The sequence below is a fragment of the Bufo bufo genome, chromosome 1, assembly GCF_905171765.1.
Source record: "Bufo bufo chromosome 1, aBufBuf1.1, whole genome shotgun sequence".
Classification (NCBI taxonomy): domain Eukaryota; kingdom Metazoa; phylum Chordata; class Amphibia; order Anura; family Bufonidae; genus Bufo; species Bufo bufo.
In genome coordinates, this window is record NC_053389.1 from 16,846,012 (window position 1) to 16,865,338 (window position 19,327).

The following is a 19,327-nucleotide window of genomic DNA, read 5'->3' on the forward strand; positions in this document are numbered from 1 at the left end:
TCCGGTGGTATTGGGTCTTCCCTGGTTGGTAGCGCACAATCCAGTGGTGGATTGGCAGGCCAGGGAGATATTGGAGTGGAGTGAGCATTGCAGAGAGAATTGCTTAAATAACAATTGCTTAATCGCCTCCATAGCTTCCCTACCTACATTTATTTCGGACTTTGAGGACGTTTTTTCTGAAAAGGGTTGTCAGAAACTACCACCTCATCGTCCTTATGATTGCCCGGTTAACCTGATTCCCGGGGCAAAATTACCCAAGTCCAGGTTGTATAATCTTTCGGGTCCCGAGAGACAAGCCATGAAAGATTATATCTCCGAGAGTCTGGCTAAGGGACACATCAGACCCTCTTCTTCACCCGTAGCTGCAGGGTTTTTCTTTGTTAAAAAGAAAGATGGGGGCCTGCGTCCTTGCTTAGATTTCCGTGAGTTAAACCAGATAACCATCCGTGACCCATACCCTCTTCCTCTCATTCCTGACCTTTTTAATCAGATTGCGGGTGCTAAGTGGTTCTCCAAACTTGATCTTAGGGGGGCCTACAATCTGATTCGTATCAGGGAAGGGGATGAGTGGAAGACAGGGGCATTATGAAAATCTTGTTATGCCTTTCGGTCTGACCAATGCCCCTGCTGTCTTCCAACATTTCGTTAATGATATTTTTAGTCATCTCATCGGCAGGTTTGTAGTCATATACCTAGATGATATCTTAATTTATTCGGCTGATCGGAAAACACATGAGGTGCATGTCAGGCAAGTACTACAGGTCCTACGGACGAATAAATTATATGCGAAAATTGAAAAATGTGTCTTCGCTGTTCAGGAATTACAGTTCCTGGGATATCTATAATCTGCTTCAGGTTTCCGCATGGATCCTGGGAAGGTCCAAGCAATTTTAGATTGGGATCTTCCTGAGAACCTTAAAGCCCTACAACGGTTTTTGGGTTTCGCTAATTTCTATAGAAAATTCATTAAAAATTATTCAGTGATCGTTAAACCCCTTACCGACATGACTAGGAAGGGGACGGATTTTTCCAAATGGTCTGACGCCGCTAAAGATGCATTTTCCTCTCTAAAGGAGAGGTTTACCTCGGCACCTGTTCTAATTCAACCTGATGTCTCCCAGCCTTTTATTGTCGAGGTAGATGCGTCAGAGGTGGGAGTGGGAGCTGTATTGTCTCAGGGTCCGTCTCCTGGCAAATGGCGTCCTTGCGCTTTCTTTTCCAAAAAATTATCTTCTGCAGAGAAGAATTATGATATTGGAAATAGGGAACTGTTGGCGATTAAACTGGCGCTTGAAGAGTGGCGTCACTTCTTAGAGGGAGCAGTCCACCCCGTCACGGTGATTACGGATCACAAGAACCTTCTGTACCTAGAATCGGCTAAACGTCTCACCCCTAGACAAGCTAGGTGGTCGCTATTCTTTACCAGATTTAACTTTGTAATCACCTATCGTCCTGGGGCAAAAAATACCAAGGCAGACGCATTATCTCGTAGTTTCCCTGGAGGGGGTAATGTTTGTGATCCGGTACCTATTTTACAAAGAGGAGTGGTTGTCTCTGCTGTACACTCTGTTCTAGAGGGAAAGGTGTTAGAGGCTCAGGGGGACGCCCCGGCCTCTTGCCCCTCAGAGAAATTGTTTGTACCGTTAAACCTGCGTCTTGAATTATTAAAAGAACATCATAATTCGGCACTTGCTGGACACCCGGGTAGTAAAGCAACCTTGGAGCTTTTATCTCGTCGTTTTTGGTGGCCAAGGTTGCGTCAGGATGTAATGGATTTCGTGTCTACTTGTTCTACTTGTGCACGCGCGAAAGTCTCTCATACACGTCCAGCAGGGTCTTTATTGCCACTTTTCATTCCCAATAGGCCATGGACACATCTGTCTATGGATTTCATCACTGACTTACCGTTGTCGGCGGGTAAAACAGTTATCTTGGTAGTAGTAGACAGGTTTAGCAAAATGGTACACTTTATTGCGTTACCCGCACTTCCTAATGCTAAAACTCTTGCTCAGGTGTTTATCAGTGAAATCGTGAAGCTTCACGGGGTCCCTTCCGATGTGGTTTCGGATCGGGGAACCCAGTTTATTTCTAAGTTTTGGAAAGCTTTTTGTTCCCGTTTAGGGGTTCACTTGTCCTTTTCCTCAGCTTTCCATCCTCAGTCGAATGGACAGACTGAGCGTACCAACCAAAACCTAGAAACATATTTAAGGTGTTTTGTGTCTGAAAACCAAGAGTTGTGGTCATCATACTTACCGTTAGCTGAGTTTGCCATAAATAATCATTATCAGGAGTCCACCGGCAAGTCACCATTCCTTGGTGCATACGGTTTTCATCCCCAATTTTGTACTTTCAAAGAGGGGGGGTCTTCTGGGGTTCCCGAAGAGGAAAGGTTTTCTTCATCTCTTTCATCGGTATGGCAGAAGGTGCAAGTTAACTTGAAAAAGATGAGTGGTAAATATAAATGCATGGCCGATAAGAAACGGTCGCCAGGTCCGGACCTAGGAGTGAATGACTATGTGTGGTTGTCTACTACGAATATTAAGTTGAAGGTTCCTTCTTGGAAACTGGGTCCTAGGTTCATTGGTCCCTATAAAATAGTAACCGTCATTAACCCTGTGGCTTTTCGCCTGGAGCTACCTCAGACTTTTAAGATCCATAACGTCTTCCATAAATCGTTACTCAAGAAGTATGTTCCACCTCTAGAACCATCGCCGCTGCCACCTCCTCCTGTTATTGTGGCTGGTAATCTGGAGTTTCAAATAGCCAGAATTGTTGATTCTCGTCGGGTCCGCCGCTCTCTTCAGTATCTTGTGCATTGGAGGGGTTACGGTCCCGAGGAAAGAATGTGGGTTCCAGCGTCAGAGGTAAACGCCAACAGGTTAATTCAGACTTTCCATGCCTCTCATCCGGAGAGACCTGGTCCTGAGTGTCCGGAGGCCCCTCGTGAAAGGGGGGGTACTGTCACGAGGGTATCAAGAGCCACGTCTGACTCCGTTATACCCGGGGTCAGGAAGTCGCAGCGGGTGGCTGCGCGCTCTATAGCTAAAGATCATGGTGTTTCTTAGTTATTGTTTTCTGTGTTTGCCTTGCTATCCTTTTTGTCTCTCTCAGGGATCCGTAGCTTCTCCTCCTCAGCTGTTTCGTGTCTGCCACTCCCTACCTCCTTATATTCTCCCCTCACACTTCTCTAGTTGCCAGTTATAGAGCTTCCTGCCTGGACATCTATACTGACCCACTGGAGTGGTTAATCCTGGTTGTTGTTCCTGTGTTCTACCCTCCGGATCCCTGTTGGGCTTATTGTTGTCTTCTGTTGTCACCCACCTGGGATTATATGTTGAGTCTGTGTTGTCTGTCCTTCCCTTGGTGTTTTCCCTTAGAGCTAGTGGTGCGGACTAGTGTTCCCATCGCCCTGTTCACTACCTAGGGCTCAGCTCAGGGAAAGCCAGGGCTTTAGGCACGTGATCGGCGTACGGGTGAGGAACCCGTCTAGGGACGTCAGGGCAGCCAGGTGCCAGCCGCCAGGTGAGTCAGGGGTAACCATCTTCCCTCTCACTTGGGCAGGGCCTTCCTTGTTCCCTCCCTCTGTGTCACGTATGTGATAGCCACGCCGACCGTGATAATCGCATTGCGATTTCAACTTAGACCTGGTTTACTATGGTTGGCTTGGTAGAATTAGCGAATATGACGAATGTATTCGTCATATTCCTCAAAACGACGATAACAAAGTATTCTCCATCTTCGTTTTAGCTCCATATTCGTCAACTTCGCTAATTCTAGCAATCAAATAGGAAGGTTGACTATAGAGACAAAAAAATCTCAGAGAAAAATTAGATAAATAGCAATAGTATGAGTGTCCGTGAAAGTGAATATTAGCCTAGAGATTAGACCCTTTTAAAATGTAGCTTTTATTAGTTCAGTTAAAAAGCAAAAAAATATATATCCCCCTATGATAACTGGATGACCGAAAAAATATATATCAGGACAGGATATCGCCCAGCTACCACCGTGAATTGGTGCAATTAATAAATAAGATGTAAGTGGTGCAAATTCCAAGGGCACTTATGACATTAAAGAGAGGTGTGGGATTGGGGAAAAGGTTAGGGCACTTCTGATGGGTGCTGGGGATGATTCTCTCCCTGTACCCGTCCTAGGTTAACCCTTTGCCCAGGGATGATCCCTGATGGTGGGATCACCCTGTCCCCGTACCTACCCTGTCTGGCCCTGTACAACCCTGTACCTTGGGAATTTAACACATATACTGATGTCATCGTCGTGTTAAATTCCCAATTAATTAGTAATTGCTGCAATATTTTTTCAAAAATAGAACTCCTTGACGTTTTTATTCTTTCATTTAGTGTTTATGTTTCACCTTTTTTTTTTTCTAATGAGTGACATTTTCAGCAGTAATAACTGTGACATATTTAATGTTTTATAGAAAAAAAAAACAGAAGAAGCTGACAAGTGCTGAGGTACAGTATGGGGCATTCTAACACAATGATGAGGGTTTTTAGGTCATATACCATAGATTTGATTAAAGGGAGTCTTCATGATTAATTTCTATGATCCAGTCTGGAGAGCCGCTGACAAAGAGCAGCTCTTTCTCTCTACCGGCTCTGAGCTCATCTGTGTATTACACGAATGACAATTTATTTCAATGACATGTAATATTATACTTCCCAGTGTTGAAGAGGAATAAACGCATTGGCAAAGTAAGGAATGTGAAACCTCTTTAGGACAGCCACCAAAAATTGCATTTATAAAAGTTTTTCTAGAGGGATGGTCCAATCAAGATGGGCAGTGTCATGGTAGGGAGTGGGGGAAACCCCCCACCGTACAATGTGGGGAAGAAGGGTTAGCAACTAGGCCTGGATGCCGGGAAAAGGGAGCCAATCACCTCCTACTGCAACCCTCATCCTAGCCCTGACCTTCTAACTGCATGAGCGAACCCAGATGGTAGGAGGGCTCCTGCACCGTAACCTCAGACCCTAACTGGCCCTGATGATCCCTGGGATAAAGTTCAGGAAAAAGAGATGACCAGTTCATCCACAACACGGATGAACCGGAGTCTCCAGCAGGCCTAACAGCAAGGAGAGGAGCAGACAGTAAGCAGAGGACAAACTCAACAGGTAAGTGTCCTGTGGCAGAATGACAACAGACCGCAGGACCACAACATCACTTACCTGCCCACAACAACTAAAACAAATGAGTCATCCGCACCACAACCACTGGATCCTGTGAAAAGCACTGAAGCCCAAACACACAAATCTGGACTCACCAAACACAGGAGCAATATTAACTGCCTGGACCACCATGCGGCAAGATGCATGGTGGACCCAGACATCGCTGCTTAACTGAAGTTGTAGTTCCCCCTCCGGGGAACCCCAGGAACCCCCTTCCGGAGGTACAGACAAACAGGGGAAATATCAAACAACCATGCTGGATTACAAACACCAAATAGACCAGACATGGAACACCAAATGGCATACAACAAACACCCTAAACATCACACACCATACTCAAAACAACAAGTGAGGATAGGTAAAGGAATAGAAACAGCGAAGACAAGGGGAAGACATCGCAGATGACATCGATGTCAAACTAGGATGGCCCTCAGAAAGCTTTAAAGAAAGGAGCAAGCTCCTTCTCATACAAAGGCAGACATAACAATGATCTCAGTCTCACAGCAACAGTATATAAAGAGACCTGAAACCACACCCAGCTCCACCTTGCTTACACCTTAACCCCATGCACAACAGAGTAGACGATACAATGGTGTGAATAAGGAGTGGTCTTGTCAAAGAAGTGGTCTTCTCAAAAAGGTGGTCTTCTGGAAAAATTTCACTGGATATATTTTCTAGCTTAGGACACAGGGTTGCAATTGCCTTTCTTTTATCTCACACAATACAGTTTTATGTTCTTAAAAAGTAATTTCATTTTTTTTACCTGTTACTTGCAATTGACTTAAAATTGCATCTTTTGGTCCTTCAGATAGAAGCCACATATACCAATCTGAGGAGATCAGATATCACAAGTACAAACCGGATTCCAAAAAAGTTGGGACACTATACAAATCGTGAATAAAAACTGAATGCAATGATGTGAAGGTGCCAACTTCTAATATTTTATTCTGAATAGAACATAAATCACGGAACAAAAGTTTAAACTGAGAAAATGTACCATTTTAAGGGAAAAATATGTTGAATCAGAATTTCATGGTGTCAACAAATCCCCAAAAAGTTGGGACAAGGCCATTTTCACCACTGTGTGGCATCTCCCCTTCTTCTTACAACACTCAACAGACGTCTGGGGACCGAGGAGACCAGTTTCTCAAGTTTAGAAATAGGAATGCTCTCCCATTCTTGTCTAATACAGGCCTCTAACTGTTCAATCGTCTTGGGCCTTCTTTGTTGCACCTTCCTCTTTATGATGCGCCAAATGTTCTCTATAGGTGAAAGATCTGGGCTGCAGACTGGCCATTTCAGTACCCGGATCCTTCTCCTACGCAGCCATGATGTTGTGATTGATGCAGAATGTGGTCTGGCATTATCTTGTTGAAAAATGCAGGGTCTTCCCTGAAAGAGATGACGTCTGGATGGGAGCATATGTTGTTCTAAAACCTGAATATATTTTTCTGCATTGATGGTGCCTTTCCAGACATGCAAGCTGCCCATGCCACACGCACTCATGCAACCCCATACCATCAGAGATGCAGGCTTCTGAACTGAGCGTTGATAACAACTTGGGTTGTCCTTGTCCTCTTTGGTCCGGATGACATGGCGTCCCAGATTTCCAAAAAGAACTTCGAATCGTGACTCGTCTGACCACAGAACAGTCTTCCATTTTGCCACACTCCATTTTAAATGATCCCTGGCCCAGTGAAAACGCCTGAGCTTGTGGATCTTGCTTAGAAATGGCTTCTTCTTTGCACTGTAGAGTTTCAGCTGGTAACGGCGATTGGCACGGTGGATTGTGTTCACTGACAATGGTTTCTGGAAGTATTCCTGAGCCCATTCTGTGATTTCCTTTACAGTAGCATTCCTGTTTGTGGTGCAGTGTCGTTTAAGGGCCCGGAGATCACGGGCCTCCAGTATGGTTTTACGTCCTTGACCCTTACGCACAGAGATTGTTCCAGATTCTCTGAATCTTCGGATGATGTTATGCACAGTTGATGATGATAGTTGCAAAGTCTTTGCAATTTTTCGCTGGGTAACACCTTTCTGATATTGCTCCACTATCTTTCTGCGCAACATTGTGGGAATTGGTGATCCTCTACCCATTTTGGCTTCTGAGAGACACTGCCACTCTGAGAAGCTCTTTTTATGCCCAATCATGTTGCCAATTGACCTAATTAGTGTTAATTGGTCTTCCAGCTCTTCGTTATGCTCAAATTTACTTTTTCCAGCCTCTTATTGCTACTTGTCCCAACTTTTTGGGGATTTGTTGACACCGTGAAAATTGGAATCAACGTATTTTTCCTTTAAAATGATACATTTACTCGGATTAAACGTTTGATCTGTCATATACGTTCTATTACAAATAAAATATTGACATTTGCCATCTCCACATCATTGCATTCAGTTTTTATTCACAATTTTGTTTAGTGTCCCAACTTTTTTGGAATCCAGTTTGTATATACGATCAGCTGAAGGTAACTATGATGACACTTGATAGCTTGATGTTTTCCGTCTATTATCATTATAATTAGCCCTCCTCTTGTGTTAGGGTCAGAACCGACCCGTTTTCAGGTTTTGAATGTCTATAAGTATCACATAAATTTGTTTATTGCATCAAGATTTTTTTACTTTGTCAGGAAAATCTATTTAAACAATGTAATAGAAAAAGAATCCTTTTCACTAAATTATAAAATACTGTGGTGAAAATTAAGACGTTTATGGTGTTATAATATAGGATTATAGGACACTAATAAGTGCCAAAACTGAAATCATAAACACTCTCTCTGCTTAGTAACACTGACAGCCAATCACCTCTCAACCCTGTGAGCTGTAGTTAGGGAGGGGCCGATCTCTTTGCCTGCTTGTCTGCTTCTCTAAATAAAGTAAATATTCTATTGAGGTTTATTTTTCCATTTTTTAAATTTGAAAATGAGAGGTATGCTATCAAAAGAAAGGTCTAAGGGGTCACACCAAAAATATTAAAATCAATCTTTTCAAGGATAAAGAAGCCTAACAAGGTAACCAAGAGGTAAGAAACAAATTGGATGATAAATAATTGTTCAGAGGGTATTTTATGGCTGATTTAAGACACGGGCCAAAACCGACCCGTTAACATCATGGATAGTAACAGAAAGCTAACATAAGAGGAGGGTTAACTATGGGGATGACATAATGTAACTGGCCCCTGCATATTTGATCAGCTCATGCCTTGCCTGACAGTCTGGTTGCTTGGGTTATGCAGTCACAATTGTTTCGGAGGCTGTCAGAAATGTTTCCTCAGCAATCGAATTAATCAATCTCAGATTAATCAGCCTTCAGGCAGATTTCAGACTTATTAACACTTTTTTGACAATGTTTTGAGCTAGTAGTAAGTTCTCTTATTTATTGTATTCACTCTATTCAAACTAGGACCCTTTAAAGGGTCCTAGTTCGAATAGAGTGAAGATTTCAGACTTAGCTGAGGGCAGAGAAAGGGTGAGGAGGCAGGGCTGATCCTAAACCCAAGGAAGTTCATTTAGATCCTCAGCTGGTAAATAGTCACACTCCCACTGTGAAATAAAGCCTAGTATGTCAATGTGTATTAAAAGTTCAAACATGTAGAGTGCCAATAATTTCTTTGTTAATACTGCTAAACCAGAGCTAATCGACTTACTTTATGGCCATTTGTTGTTCGTTTTGGGTCAGAAAATCTGGACCCTAAACACAGAGAATGTTCCAACTCTTCTTCCCTTAAATCCCTTTTTTGATCCTATTTTGTCTCATGTTACAAGTAAAACTGCCAAATATTTTAAGCAATATTCTCTGCGTGTTCTTCTGCAGTGGCTGGGTTTGATGGTAGCCCCAATGCTACGCTTCATCAACCAGACATCGTTAAGGTGTCACCACGTGTTGCTGCTCTCAAGAAGGAATGGTAAGATATGGTGCACCCCAATGGGAAATAAGTCCAGAGAGTCAGAGTCTGGAGTAAACCAGGGTGCTTCTTTAAAAATGTAGACGAGGCATAGGGCTGCCTTCTCTAGTCTCCTCCCTGGCAGAAGGCTGATTTGGATGGACAGATGTATTTTTTTTCAACCTTACAAACTATGTTGCAATGTTAGAAGTAGTGTTTCATGCTGAGGAAAAGCCTGATAGGTGTCAGTTTCTTTCTCAAAAGGCTGGTATCGTGGCAATAGGCTGGTGGCCCAGGCTCTATGCCAAAGTGTCCACATCTTAGCGTCTTCTTCTGGTCACTCAATAGTCTTCCCCTCCAAGCACTGGTCCCTATCTGCAGAATACTAGGGGCTCTGACTGCTCTCCTTATATAAATTGTCTAGCTCAGGGATGCTCAACCTGCGGCCCTCCAGCTGTTGTAAAACTACAACTCCCATCATGCCCTGCTGTAAGCTGATAGGTGTAGGCTGTCCGGGCATGCTGGGAGTTGTAGTTTTGCAACAGCTGGAGGGCCGCAGGTTGGGCATCCCTGGTCTAGCTGAACTAAAACCTTCTAGTGGTAGGGGTGGATAAACTCAGCACAAACAAATACATTGTAACACTTTCCGTCTCGTAGACTTGCATAAGAGCTTCAATGATACTCAAAGGCAATGATGTAGCAGTTTTTCCAGACAAAAACAAGTTTTCAAACATAATAACAGCTAAACCAGAGATAAAAAAAAAAGGTCAGTCTGTCTGGTTTTGGTGGTAAACAAGTCTGGTTTTCCCCCTCCAAAATATGCTCTTCTTTAACTCTTATGGTAGCTATGGTAAATTACCAGCTTCTCTTTATTAGCTAGAAAGTCTCAAAAGTCTCTCAGTATTCATTAACACTTTCCACAGTGCTGTGCAAATGCAGTGCAAATATACAGGATATACAGTATCTCAAAAAATTGAGTACACCCCTCACATTTTTGTAAATATTTTATCACATTTTTTCATGGGACAAGACTGAAGATATGACATTTTGATGCAATGTAAAGTAGTCAGTGCACAGATTGTATAACAGTGTAAATTTAGTGGCTTCAGTATGTCACAGTACATGTTGGTATTCATGGTTCCCTTAATGAACTGTTGCTCCCCAAAGCCGGCAGCGCTCATATACAGCCCCAAACCATGACACTCCCACCACCATGCTTGACTGTAGGTAAGACACACCTGTCTTTGTATTCCTCACCTGGTTGCCGCCACACATTATTGACAATATCTGAACCAAATAAGTTTATCTTGGTCTCATCAGACCACAGGACATGGTTCCAGTAATCCATCTTTAGAAGAGGCTTCCTTCTGGGATGACAGCCATGCACCCAATTTGATTCAGTGTGCAGAGTTTGGTCTGAGAACTGACAGACTGACCCCCCACCCCTTTAACCTCTGCAGCAATGCTGGCAACGCTCATACGTCTATTTTGAAAAGACAACCTCTGGATATGACGCTGAGCACATGCACTCAACTTCTTTGGTCGACCATAGCGAGGCCTGTTCTGAGTGGAACCTGTCTTGTTAAACCACTGTATGGTCTTGGTCACCGTGCTGCAGATCAGTCTCAGAGTGTCAGCCATCTTCTTATAGCGTCGGCCATCTTTATGTAGAGCAACCATTCTTTTTTTCAGATCCTCAGAGAGTTCTTTGCCATGAGGAGCCATGTTGAACTTCCTATGACCAGTATGAGAGAGTGGGAGAACGATAACACCAAATTTTCTGCTCCCCATTCAAACCTGAAACCTTCTAACACTAACCAGGGCCGTCTTTAACAAGAGGCAAAAGGGGCAGCTGCCCCGGGCCCAGTTGCTCCTGGGGGGCCCAAGGCAGCTGCCTCTTGAGCCCTGCTAGCCACTGCCCCGGGTGTCAGGCTGTCAGCTACACAGGGGGTGCTGCCATGCCATGCCTGCCGGCACTCCAGGCAGCGTACTGTGAGAGCTGTGATTCTCTAGGACCTTAGATGACATCATCACCATGTGACCAGTAACCTAGCAATATTACTGGTCACATGGCTATGAGGTCATCAAGGTTCTACCAGGAGTGTTGCAGGAGAAGTTTGCCTTAACTGTGGAAACTTTTTTTGTGAAGATTACATCAGAAAAAGTTGACAGGGGCTGTTAAGCTAATATACTGTAAACTACTGTATAGTGGGGTGCTGTATAGTGTGGGGGCCTGTATACTGTGGGGGGCTGTATACTGTGGGGGCCTGTATACTGTGGGGGGCTGTATAGTGTGGGGGGCTGTTTACTGTATACTGTGGGTAATGTATATTGTGGAGTGCTATACTGCTGTACTGTATACTGTGGGGGGCTGTGTACTGTGGGGTCTGTATACTGTATACTGTGGGTGCTGTATATTGTGGAGTGCTATACTGCTGTACTGTATACTGTGGGGGGCAGTATACTGTGGGGGGCTGTATACTGTATACTGTGGGTGCTGTATATTGGTGAGTGCTATACTGATGTACTGTATAGTGTGGGGGGCTGTATAGTGTGGGGTGCTGTATCGTGTATAGTTTGGGGTACTGTATACGGTGAGGTGCTATACTGCTCTACTGTATACTGTGAGATGTTGTATACTGTGGGGTGCTGTATACTGTGGGCTGCTATACTGCTCTACTATATACTGTGGGGTACTGTATAGTGTGGGGTGCTATACTGCATACTGTGTGGTGCTGTATACTATAGGGTGCTATACTGCATACTGTGGGTTGCTGTATACTATAGGGTGCTATACTGCATACTGTGGGGTGCTGGGGTGCACTGTGACACTAGGGTGAGCCAAGCCCTGGTCTCCTTCCTGCAGAGCGGTGCCCACTTCCAGCCTGAGCCCAGCTGCCCAGAGCACTGATCCTGAGCCGCTGGAGTCTTCAGAACTGGAAGTATTTACAGTCATTCACTGTACTCTACCAGATGTGTGGATTTTTTGTGTGTGTGTTGTGGTGGAGGGCGTGATTGCCTGCTAAGGTGTGGGAAGGCGGGATCCAGGGGACCCAAGTAAATTTTTGCCCAGGGTCCAATCAATATTAAAGACGGCCCTGACACTAACGGGTCACATGACACCACGGAGGGAAATGGTTAATTGGGCACAATTTAGCCATTTACACATAGGGGTGTACTCACTTTTGTTGCCAGTGGTTTAGACATTAATGGCTGTGTGATGAGTTATTTTAAGGGGCACACCCAATTTACACCATTATACAAGCCGTACACTGACTACTTTACATTGTATCAAAGTGTCAGACCTTCAGTGTTGTCCCAGGAAAAGATAGAAGTAAATATTTACTAAAATGTTAGGGGTGGACTGACTTTTGTGAGATACTGTATATCACAACGTACATATAAAATGCAGTTACACCCTATTAAACAGAATAAGTCAATGCAAGTTAACCCTTTAAAGTGAAATTCATTTAGGACTTGATGACACTCCTATGTCTGTCTCTAAGGCAGCTGACTGCAGCAGGAGCCTATCCCCATCTGTCTGTATTAGGACAAAAAGATTGTTAGACCTGCCCTCCTGCTAAACCCCATCTAATAATCTGGTCAGCATCCAAAAATGGAATATTATGGCCGCATGCACAGCTGTAGTTTTTTTCTTTTTTTTTTTGATCAGTTGCAGATCTACGGTATTCATCTCAACGGGGCCACAAAAGATGGTTGTGCTGTCTGCATCTATATGTCCGTTCCGCGGCCCTGCAAAAAAATAGGACATGTCCTATATTTGTGCATTTTTTGGACAAAGATAGGACATTTCTGCAGGAGTAAAAAAATAAAAATGGCAGCATGCACTCGACTGGGACCCATGATTTCTAGATCTGCAATTTGGACGGCAAAACACTTACTGCCATGTGCATGAGCTCTAATCCCTGTGTTTCTGCTGGATTTCCAATTTTGCTGGAGTCCAATTTTTCTTGTTTATATTTTTGCAAAAATTTCAATAACCTCAGAAATCTAACCCATGGGTCAATAGAAGAAATTATTCCTTTATTCTCATGGCCCAATTCCCATATCATCAATAAAGTTTTAAAAATTTTAATTCAAAGAAAAAGAGCCTAATGGTGAGTAATTGACTCCAAAGGAAACTCTGAGTCTTTTTTCTCCTGGTTATTTGGGGCCCAGTAAAGTATCTGTACCTGGGCCCATGGGAGGATCCTACGGTATTCTGGAAGGCCAGCTGGTAAATAGTCACACTCCCACTGTGAAATAAAGCCTAGTATGTCAATGTGTATTAAAAGTTCAAACATGTAGAGTGCCAATAATTTCTTTGTTAATACTGCTAAACCAGAGCTAATCGACTTACTTTATGGCCATTTGTTGTTCGTTTTGGGTCAGAAAATCTGGACCCTAAACACAGAGAATGTTCCAACTCTTCTTCCCTTAAATCCCTTTTTTGATCCTATTTTGTCTCATGTTACAAGTAAAACTGCCAAATATTTTAAGCAATATTCTCTGCGTGTTCTTCTGCAGTGGCTGGGTTTGATGGTAGCCCCAATGCTACGCTTCATCAACCAGACATCGTTAAGGTGTCACCACGTGTTGCTGCTCTCAAGAAGGAATGGTAAGATATGGTGCACCCCAATGGGAAATAAGTCCAGAGAGTCAGAGTCTGGAGTAAACCAGGGTGCTTCTTTAAAAATGTAGACGAGGCATAGGGCTGCCTTCTCTAGTCTCCTCCCTGGCAGAAGGCTGATTTGGATGGACAGATGTATTTTTTTTCAACCTTACAAACTATGTTGCAATGTTAGAAGTAGTGTTTCATGCTGAGGAAAAGCCTGATAGGTGTCAGTTTCTTTCTCAAAAGGCTGGTATCGTGGCAAAAGGCTGGTGGCCCAGGCTCTATGCCAAATTGTCCACATCTTAGCGTCTTCTTCTGGTCACTCAATAGTCTTCCCCTCCAAGCACTGGTCCCTATCTACAGAATACTAGGTGCTCTGACTGATCTCCTTATATACATTGTCTAGCTCAGGGATGCTCAACCTGCGGCCCTCCAGCTGTTGTAAAACTACAACTCCCATCATGCCCTGCTGTAAGCTGATAGGTGTAGGCTGTCCGGGCATGCTGGGAGTTGTAGTTTTGCAACAGCTGGAGGGCCGCAGGTTGGGCATCCCTGGTCTAGCTGAACTAAAACCTTCTAGTGGTAGGGGTGGATAAACTCAGCACAAACAAATACATTGTAACACTTTCCGTTTCGTAGACTTGCATAAGAGCTTCAATGATACTCAAAGGCAATGATGTAGCAGTTTTTCCAGACAAAAACAAGTTTTCAAACATAATAACAGCTAAACCAGAGATAAAAAAAAAGTTCAGTCTGTCTGGTTTTGGTGGTAAACAAGTCTGGTTTTCCCCCTCCAAAATATGCTCTTCTTTAACTCTTATGGTAGCTATGGTAAATTACCAGCTTCTCTTTATTAGCTAGAAAGTCTCAAAAGTCTCTCAGTATTCATTAACACTTTCCACAGTGCTGTGCAAATGCAGTGCAAATATACAGGATATACAGTATCTCAAAAAATTGAGTACACCCCTCACATTTTTGTAAATATTTTATCACATTTTTTCATGGGACAAGACTGAAGATATGACATTTTGATGCAATGTAAAGTAGTCAGTGTACAGATTGTATAACAGTGTAAATTTAGTGGCTTCAGTATGTCACAGTACATGTTGGTATTCATGGTTCCCTTAATGAACTGTTGCTCCCCACAGCCGGCAGCGCTCATATACAGCCCCAAACCATGACACTCCCACCACCATGCTTGACTGTAGGTAAGACACACCTGTCTTTGTATTCCTCACCTGGTTGCCGCCACACATTATTGACAACATCTGAACCAAATAAGTTTATCTTGGTCTCATCAGACCACAGGAAATGGTTCCAGTAATCCATCTTTAGAAGAGGCTTCTTGTTTATATTTTTGCAAAAATTTCAATAACCTCAGAAATCTAACCCATGGGTCAATAGAAGAAATTATTCCTTTATTCTCATGGCCCAATTCCCATATCATCAATAAAGTTTTAAAAATTTTAATTCAAAGAAAAAGAGCCTAATGGTGAGTAATTGACTCCAAAGGAAACTCTGAGTCTTTTTTCTCCTGGTTATTTGGGGCCCAGTAAAGTATCTGTACCTGGGCCCATGGGAGGATCCTACGGTATTCTGGAAGGCCAGCTTTATGCTTATTGTATGCTTATTAGCATTATAGGGGTGATTCTAGACTCTTCTGAGGCAGTTATGCTAAAATATCCCACAAATTGGGATTCAGATGATGGTTTCTATGCTGATTACTATTGTCTTCATCATATTCAGATGATATCATTGATTGTACTTGTTTTATCTTGCAGCCTGAGATCTCGGCAGACACCAATGTTATAGGATCAGAAGAGGCTGCAGCTAATAATTATGAGAAATTTCAATGAGAATACAATTACCTGTAATAACCATAGGTCCATAGTAGTGTTGAGCGCGAATATTCGAATTTCGAATTTTTATCTCGAATATCGCAATTTCGAGATTTCGCGAATATTTAGAATATACACTCACCTAAAGAATTATTAGGAACACCATACTAATACGGTGTTGGACCCCCTTTTGCCTTCAGAACTGCCTTAATTCTACGTGGCATTGATTCAACAAGGTGCTGATAGCATTCTTTAGAAATGTTGGCCCATATTAATAGGATAGCATCTTGCAGTTGATGGAGATTTGAGGGATGCACATCCAGGGCATGAAGCTCCCGTTCCACCACATCCCAAAGATGCTCTATTGGGTTGAGATCTGGTGACTGTGGGGGCCATTTTAGTACAGTGAACTCATTGTCATGTTCAAGAAACCAATTTGAAATGTTTCGAGCTTTGTGACATGGTGCATTATCCTGCTGGAAGTAGCCATCAGAGGATGGATACATGTTCTCATTCTGTTTACGCCAAATTCGGACTCTACCATTTGAATGTCTCAACAGAAATCGAGACTCATCAGACCAGGCAACATTTTTCCAGTCTTCAACAGTCCAATTTTGGTGAGCTCGTGCAAATTGTAGCCTCTTTTTCCTATTTGTAGTGGAGATGAGTGGTAACCGGTGGGGTCTTCTGCTGTTGTAGCCCATCCGCCTCAAGGTTGTGTGTGTTGTGGCTTCACAAATGCTTTGCTGCAGACCTCGGTTGTAACGAGTGGTTATTTCAGTCAACGTTGCTCTTCTATCAGCTTGAATCAGTCGGCCCATTCTCCTCTGACCTCTAGCATCCACAAGGCATTTTCGCCCCCAGGACTGCCGCATACTGGATGTTTTTCCCTTTTCACACCATTCTTTGTAAACCTTAGAAATGGTTGTGCATGAAAATCCCAGTAACTGAGCAGATTGTGAAATACTCGGACCGGCCCGTCTGGCACCAACAACCATGCCACGCTCAAAATTGCTTAAATCACCTTTCTCCCCCATTCTGACATTCAGTTTGGAGTTCAGGAGATTGTCTTGACCAGGACCACCCCCCTAAATGCACCGAAGCAACTACCATGTGATTGGTTGACTAGATAATTTCATTAATGAGAAATAGAACAGGTGTTCCTAATAATTCTTTAGGTGAGTGTAGTTCCATATATTCGCGAAATCGAATATTCGTATATATATTTTTTTTCATCTGAAAATATATGATTCCTCCCTGCTTCTTGCTTGTGGGTCAAGGAGCCATTGGCCCACAAGCAACTAAATTGAAGCTGGAAGGAATCACGTTTTCAGATGGACCGGAATATTCGAAATAAAGAATATATTGCTGTATATTGAATTTTAGAATATCCGTCCTATTCAAATCGAAACCAATAATCTCAGTTATAATATTCGAGTTCACGAATATTACAACAGAAAAATCGTAATGGTTAATATGTGTGCCCGAGCGCATGACAAAATCGTTATTTAATCAACTTCAGCATACAACAAACACCCCGACAACAAACACCCCTACAGGCGTCACCATGGGAACGCCTGTAGGTTAGAAAATACCATCGGATTTGAGTTTTCCCTGAGATTGTAAAACCTCAGATCCGATGGTATATTCTAACCCACAGGCATTCCCATGGTGACGGGGACGCTTGTCGGGGAGCAGTATGCCAAAGTGGAATATTATTGCTCTAACTTCGTATTTTAGAATATTCTTAATATTGCTCTAACTTCGTCTTTTAGAATATTCTTAATATTGCTCTAACTTCGTCTTTTAGAATATTCGTAATATTCTAAAAGACGGAGTTAGAGCAATATTACAAATATTCTAAAAGACGAAGTTAGAGCAATATTAAGAATATTCGTAAAATACACATAGATTGTAATTTAGCTAATATAGTGCTATAATCCTTTTTTTTTTAGTCTAATTTTTTTTGCCTCTTCTGATCTTCAGTTTTGGAAAATATGTACACTATTAAAAAAATTACTATAGCACTATATTAGCTAAATTACAATCTATATGTGTATTTTACGAATATTCTAAAAGACGAAGTTAGAGCAATATTAAAAATATTCGTAAAAAAACACATATAGACTGTAATTTAGCTAATATACTGCTATAGTAATTTTTTTAATAGTGTACATATTTTCCAAAACTGAAGTTCAGAAGAGGCAAAAAAAATTTGAGAAAAAAAAGGATTATAGCACTATATTAGCTAAATTACAATCTATATGTGTATTTTACGAAAATTCGTAATATTGCTCTAACTTCGTCTTTTAGAATATTATGAATATTCTAAAAGACTAAGTTAGAGCAATATTAAGATTATTCGTAAAATACACATATTAGCTTAGCCATAGCCATAGGAACGTTGATTTATACATAAAAAAAAAAAAATCATACGATTAATTTAATCGCATATTATTCGCGATAAATGAAATAATTACGAATATTCGTTTTCGACGAATATAATACGAATATTCAATCGAATATTCGCGAAATATCGCAAAATCGAATATGGCACCTCCCGCTCATCACTAGTCCATAGTTCTTATGTAGGATATTGCTGGTAGTACTACAGATTTCCTCTATTTGTTCTATCTTTGTTTCATCATTGTCTTAAGGAATGTTATAATTACAGATGAGCGAAGTATTGGAAATCCAATTCGACTGCTTTTGTGGAATTTTACAAAAGCGCATATCTTTGTAAGTAGTGGGTGCAATGATAGGGAACAGCGATTGCAGCGATCCCCGTCATTGCATCCCTCGGATGTTGCATTTATTGCGTCATCTGACATAAATCTTAGAATGTAAAATAAAATAAATAAATAAAATCATACTTACCTCTAACATTTGATTGCGAAGAGCCAGCCGTCACTATCTTGATTGAAGATTCAGCGCAAAATGCAAAATGTTGTGCGGCTAGTCATAACATCAGTACGACGGCCGGCATGGTAACGTCATACGTCACCGCACATGGGAATTCACAAGGGATCTTCAATTTGGATGGTGGCGCACAGATCTTCATCCTCAAATGGATGAGGTAAGTATGATTTTTTACATTTTTTCTGAGAAATTGATTCGTTTCCATGAAGCACGAGGAAAATCGGATTTGCTGCAAATTGAATTTTACCTGAACTTCAGATTAAAGTCCACTTTTGTTCTACAATAGTTATAAAGGTTAAAATGTGTAGAAACCCTCTTATTGCCTATATACAGTACATGAATCTATGACCCATAATGTATGAGTGTTCCTCTGACCTAAGGGAGTTACGCAGGTACAAAGTACTGGGCAAGTAAAGGGGGGGGGGGGGGTCCTGGAACCAAAATCAAAATGTACTGTAGGTGGTAATATAGTCCTGTGATCACAGCTTCATTTCTACACTGTTATCATGTGTCACTCCGATGTGATCTGCTGCTCAGACATTATTGCTACTTAAGAACCAATTATATCAGTCTGACATCAAAAGATGGGAGGGTCCCCCCTAATCAGGACCCTCATTTATTTATTAGAGAAAATAATAGCTACAAAGTATATCTCTGCAGGACCCAGCTCATCCATGTGCTACACGAACAGGCTACTGATTGCCATGTAAAATGTGTGATACTTTGTTTCACCTGTGGAGGCGCTGCAGAAACAAGTATAAAAGTGCCAAAGACAAAAAGCAACAATCAGATCACAGCTTTCAATACTAGTTTAAAACCTAATACACTGCAATGTTTAGATCTGATGATGAACAAACAAAAATTGTAACACTCCCTGAGAAAGGACACGCCA

At 42.1% G+C, this 19,327-nt stretch overlaps 1 protein-coding gene across 1 annotated transcript in view; it reads left to right on the top strand.

Moving 5' to 3' along the window:
* LOC120990677 (sialic acid-binding Ig-like lectin 8) overlaps window positions 1-19,294 on the top strand; it is a 118,634-nt gene extending 99,340 nt beyond the window's left edge. Inside the window, exons 8-12 of the mRNA XM_040419800.1 lie at window positions 4,439-4,469; window positions 5,989-6,031; window positions 7,629-7,648; window positions 15,460-15,570; window positions 18,099-19,294. Coding sequence (XP_040275734.1) covers window positions 4,439-4,469; window positions 5,989-6,031; window positions 7,629-7,648; window positions 15,460-15,534 — 169 coding nt within the window. The 3' untranslated portion in view covers window positions 15,535-15,570; window positions 18,099-19,294. The remainder of the gene's footprint in view (window positions 1-4,438; window positions 4,470-5,988; window positions 6,032-7,628; window positions 7,649-15,459; window positions 15,571-18,098) is intronic.
* Window positions 19,295-19,327: the final 33 nt, after the last annotated feature.